Source organism: Sminthopsis crassicaudata, chromosome 3 (genome assembly GCF_048593235.1).
Source record: "Sminthopsis crassicaudata isolate SCR6 chromosome 3, ASM4859323v1, whole genome shotgun sequence".
Lineage (NCBI taxonomy): Eukaryota > Metazoa > Chordata > Mammalia > Dasyuromorphia > Dasyuridae > Sminthopsis > Sminthopsis crassicaudata.
The window spans coordinates 66,514,409-66,520,408 of record NC_133619.1 but is presented as its reverse complement, the minus strand read 5'-3'; the positions used below and the strand labels follow the sequence as shown (position 1 = coordinate 66,520,408).

The 6,000-nt window shown below is 34.5% G+C and overlaps 1 protein-coding gene across 1 annotated transcript in view; it reads right to left on the bottom strand.

The window, feature by feature from the left end:
* Positions 1 to 3,098: 3,098 nt before the first annotated feature.
* The window catches only part of MREG (melanoregulin), a 67,979-nt gene continuing 65,077 nt past the window's right edge, over positions 3,099 to 6,000 (bottom strand). Inside the window, exon 5 of the mRNA XM_074298752.1 lies at positions 3,099 to 4,454. Coding sequence (XP_074154853.1) covers positions 4,320 to 4,454 — 135 coding nt within the window. The 3' untranslated portion in view covers positions 3,099 to 4,319. The remainder of the gene's footprint in view (positions 4,455 to 6,000) is intronic.

Here is a 6,000-nt window from a genome sequence, read left to right as displayed (position 1 = left end):
GCACCTTAAGAGTTTATAAGGCTACTTTTTGTCACAGTCACTATAGGATTGAGGTTATATAAAAATAATCATCCCTATTTTCCAGATAAGGAAAATCAGCCTATTGCATGGTCTGAATAACTCTCCCTCACAAAGACCAGCTCATTTTTTTAGTCATATGTCCTGCTGGTCTCTTGATGTCACTGTTCCCTAGCCAATCAAAGTTAGACCATTATGCCTATATCTTTTTAAACTCCTTAGTAAAGATGAGATCACTATTCAACAGCTGCTGATCCTGTCTGCTTTAAATACAGGTGGGGTGTGCTGGAACTAGCTCTAATCAGCTTATAGTTTGCAAAAAAAAAAAAAAAAAAAAAAAAAAAATTTACTTTATAAAAAAATTATTTTATAAAAAAAATTTTTATGAATGTTTAAAATCTATAACAACTACAAATCATCTTGAATTACTGGGAGGTTTTATTATCTAGGCTTAGAAAATATTAATAAATTTGTTTAAACAACTTGAGTGTATGTGGGTGTGTGTGAGTGTATGCATGCATATGTGTGTAAGAACTCCCATACAATTCCTACTGCACAAACACCCAGAGATCCTGGTTATTAAATATTTACCTGTACATTCTTTTTTTGTACTATAAACATTACTTGAGCTCAGCAGGAGTGCAGGAAAATGCTAAAGTGATAAGGTCATCATCAGACTAGAAACCTAAGGACTACAGTCTGATTGAGGATGATTTTGTGGTGGTGGTGGTGGTGGTGATGATGATGATGATGATGATGATGATGATGATGATGATGATGATGATGATGATAATGAACAGTGATGACAACATCTGGCATTTACATAGTGACTTCAGACTTAAAAAATGCTTTTATATACATTATTTCATTTGAGCCTCAACACAGTCCTAATTGTTTGACCCAGCAGCTTCTGTCATTACTAGAATCACTTTAGTGATATGAAAGTAAAAAAAGTTCAAAAACAAACAAACAAAAAGTACGAAATTTCCTTTGTATGGCTCTGGCTACATTCTTGTACTTCCAAGCATCCAGCAGGATAGGTCTTAGTATCAGTCAATCATTAGATTACAGATGAAGCTGAAAAAAACACAAAGTTATGCTATTCTCTGTTCTTTCCTCAACAGCGACTACATTTGGACCTTATTGGGATACATGGGAACATCTGCTTATGGAGCAGCTGCATCAGTATTACCAATGAGCCTCTACTGAATTGCAGTTCTGGCCCTGGATTAATGATGGCAACTTCCTTCGTGGAACCACTTTTTGTAGAGTGGAGTGACTGGGGAGATGGTCTAAGGCATTGAAATTTAATAAGTACTTATTTATACTTGATATCTGTCAGCAAGTAGAAATAATTGAACTTAGTCCCTAGATAGCATGAATAATTAGTTAAAACATACATGACATATTTCTTTTCTTCTTTCCCAAACTCCAAGTAAGCTTCTCTTAAAAAGCTCTAATGTCCTACATAAAATCCACACACATATCCTTCCACTCCATAGCAGCCTTGCAATGTCCTGGATTCTCTATTCTGTCCGCCCTGCTTCTACGTCACAAATGAATGTCTATTCCAATAAACTTAGAATGGAAAATGCCCTCTGCATCCAGAGAGAGTTATGGAGATTGAATATGGATGAAAACATACTATTTTCACCTTTTTCTATTTGCTTGTTTTTTCTTGTGGTTTTCCCCCCTGATTTTTCTTGTACAACATAACAAGTATGGAAATATATTTAAAAGAATTGTATATGTTTAATCTATATCCCCTTGCTGGAAGGGAGAGGGAATTTGGAACACAAAATCTTATAAAAATGAATGTTGAAAACTATCTTTATTTTGTGTTTGGAAAAATAAAATACTGTTGAGAAAAAAACAAATTTGTCTGAAGAAGCTGATTTGAAGTATTTTGTGCCATTGACCTTGTGTATATTTTGTATTGCTTGCTCCAGGTACAAAAATAATGGCAACTTATGATTCTCTCTATCTCTATGTCTATATCTAAAAATTACAGAGTATAATGGAAAAGGAAAGGAAACTGATAGATATTCTCTGCTGTTGTATATTCCACAGAAATATCATGAAAATGAGAGGTATATATAAAAACCCATTAGCATCTTGGAGAAAAAACAATTGTATAATTTAGCATGTTTTTATCATCAGAGTTGCATTTCATTACCATAAGTAAAGGAATAGTTACTTAAAAGCCTTATGTTTTCCATAAATGCAACCAATCTTATCTATTCAGAAAACAAGAAGACAGAAAGCAGAAGAGAAAATCAAGGACTGAGATAAAAACAATTTGCTTTTCAAAGTCTTTTTTTTCTTCCACAAATAAGCAAGCCTATGTTGGAACAACATAGAGACATGATGAGAAAGTTGCCTTTAGAAATATATCTAAGTTGAGTTCTTTAGGAAGCCAGTCTTCTATTTTGCTGCTTATTGAACCAGAAATTATATTTAACTGACATATCATTTCAGTGGGTCATACAGCAATAGTCTCTTAATTTCTTCTATAAAATACATTGAATTAACAAAAAGAGAAAGTTAGAGTAAAAAAAAAATAATAATCAAGACAATCTCTTGGAGAAACTAAACAGGCAGCATAGTTTAAACTGGGGTCAACTATATGGAAGTTGAAAATTACAAGCACCACAGTTTTACATAGTAATCAACTAATAAATCCCAGATACTTTTAAAACCTTTAAAATAAAATGCTCTTATTTAAAAGGGAGTCAGTGTAAGGGACTCACTTATCTAGGCAAACTGGGCAATCAGATTTCAAGGCTCATTTCTCAGTTATCTAAGGAGCATTTTAAGGGTTGGTGATTGAAAAGGATTTGCCAGACCATGTTATTACATCGAGCATCCCTTCAGAACAGAAGACAGAATAAGGTCTCAGACACAGCCATGGCAGTTTGGCTGCAGGCTCCCAGGTCAAGGGCAGTCCATGCAAGTAAACAAAAGTACTCTGCCTCTTCCTTAGGGGACAATCATTGTCTACTAACCATCACTGCTAAGAAAGAAATAAAAGAATATGGGCAACGCATAAAAAAGCAAAACAAAACCCAACATTAATCTACTTCAGTTGACAGATGGCAACAATTCAAGACGATTTATTAAGCACCTCTGATACGGTTTCTGCTAGACAAAAAAACACACATATTTGCTTTCTTGGGGCTTACATTTTACTGGACATGAAACAGCATGGTTAGATCTGGTTTTAAAAAAGGCTTTTCATTAGTTATCCTTCTGACTTTTGTAGATAACGGGGAGAATGAGGTAATCTGATATCATTAGATTAAAGAAATTATTCTCTCTGTATTCACATATAAGGAAGGCCCAGATTTTTCATCTCTCTAACAGTAAACTCAAGTTTTCTAGCAACCTAGTAATTGGGAGGGATAGAAGATCAGAGTTGGAAGGAACCTCAAAGTTAATATATTCTAGCTCCTATCCAAAAAGTAATCCTCTTCACACACTCCCTAACTCTATTTGAGTATCTCCAGTGATAGGCCATTCACTCCTCTAAGCAGCACTTTTGGACTGACCTCCCTTTAGAAACCTGCTTCCAAACCAGGATTTCTATACATCTCTAATAACTGGCCCAACATCCTTATTGCATAAAAAGTAATGTAGTCCTGAGGCACCATGAGGAATGTTTTCTGAATGACCAAAGAAAAATTAAACCACATTAGGTTTAGGTTTATTGCTGGGTTCATCAGATTTTATTGTACATTATTTGAAAATAGTTCATGGGATAACCAGCAGCTTCCTATCAACTAAGATTCATTTACTTGGTCTATTGCCCCATCCCCCACTAGACTTTGAGCTATCTGAGGGTAGAACCCAAGTATTATTATTCATCTTTGACTCTACTAGCACCTAAGACTGTACTTTGCATATAGGAGGCATTTATTTTTAATTTACTGAATTACTGAATTTTCCTTTTATGAGAATCAGCAGAGTTTAAAGTTCTCCAAAGGAAGAACTGAGACTATAGGCTCTCCCTGATGATTTAAACACTTAAAGTGAGTCACCTAACTAAGGATTACAACCTTTAACTGTAATATCTCCTAGAACAAGGTCCACACTATGGCTAGTTTTAGTTATTCCTTAGAGCTGAGCAGGGTTCCAATCCTTCTGCACACGGATATGTGAATTAATCACACCACAGACATTTTTCTAATTGTCTCCCTTTGTCTCCTTCCTACTTGTAATTCTCCAAAGAAAATCCATGGTACTTTGGCTGGTTGCCCTGAGTCCCCAGGGAAAAATTCAAGTTCGGTTCCAGGTTCATCTCTTTAGGGGCTTGGAAACGGAAGGTAAGGTGATTCCTTATGGCCATCGGCCAAGTAGGTCAGTCCAGGTTTTTTGGGATAAATGAGGCTGGCCATTTTAAAAAACTCTTCTGCAGCATCAAGAATAATGAGACGATCCTGTTAAAGCAAAAATACAGAGGCATAAGGCAGAGCTGCTCTCAGGGTAATGGGGAAAGGCTCTCAAAGTCACAAATGAAACTGCTTGATGGTGACACTATTTGTTACATGAACTGACACAAAGTGAAACAAGCAGAACCAAGAGAACATTGGACACAATGACAGTAACATTGTACAATGATCAACTCTGAATGATTTAGGTATTCTCAGCAATACAATGATCCAAAACAATTCCAAAGGATTCATGATAAAAAACTACTATATTCTTCCAGAGAAAGAACTGATGGAGTCTGAAGGCAGACCAAGGCTTTAAAAAAAAAAATCATTATTTTTCTTGGTTTTTTTTTTTGTTGTTGTTTGCTTTTATCTTCCTTTACAGTGTGAGTAATACACAGACTTGCATGACTACACATGTGTAAACTTTATCAAAATGCCTGCCTTCTTAAGGAGAGTAAGGGAAGGAGGGAAGGAGATAATTTAGAACTCAAAATTTTAAAAAATGGATGTTAAAAATTGTTTTTACATGTAATTGGGGAAAACTAAAATATTAATCAAACATTTATCTTTAATCAATCAACACATATTTAATACTTAACACTTAATTTTATATTTAATTTAATTTGTTATAATTTAATAGTTAAACATAATATAATTAATTAATTATGATTTAATTTAATGTTATCATCTACAATGCATGAGCGACAAACCAATGAACCTTCTTCCAATTATCTGACCAATGAGCCTCTATCTCCATAATCCTAGCCCTCTCCATAAAACTAGGTCTTGCCCCATTTCATTTTATTAATTTTATTAAGTACTTTCTTTAGTTGATTATCTCCAATTTATCCTGTATGTAGCTTATCCATACATAGTTGTGCAGATATTGTTTTCCCCATTAGTCATTGAGTTCCTTCAAGAACATGTGCACATGTATGCACATGTATCCCATTGGTATGTTCATAATTAATAGAATATTGGGGTTAGATGTGACTTAGGAGATCGCTTAGCCCAAGTTCCTTTTTTTTCCTCAAAGGAGAAAGCAGAAGCCTACTTTCCTATTTAAGTGTCTTTTCTTTTTTTAGTCCTATTGCTTTATCAATGAATTGATTATCAATCAGTGATAAGCAACCAGTACTTATTAAACATATTAAATTTAATTTTTAATCAAAATATAAACTTATTACAACTACTCACCTATATACAGTGCTTTATGGTTCACAAACACATTTTCCTCACACTCTGGGAGGCAGTACAAATGTTATTAGTCTTCCCCCCATTTTACATATGAGAAAACTGAAGTCCAGGGAAATAAAGTGATTTGTCAAATATCAGCTTTGGAAAACCTCAGAGATGAAATTCAAATCTAGATATCAAATTTTACAGGTTTATCCTCTAAGAGCTCTGTCAGCTCTTAGCTTCTATGATTTAGTGGCTCCAAAACCATTACTGCCTGGCTAATTCATAGGGTCCTTACAAAAATCAAGGGAGGTGAATAATGGATGAAAAAAATTCCCCATGACCTTAAAGCTTATATAAATGTTAACTC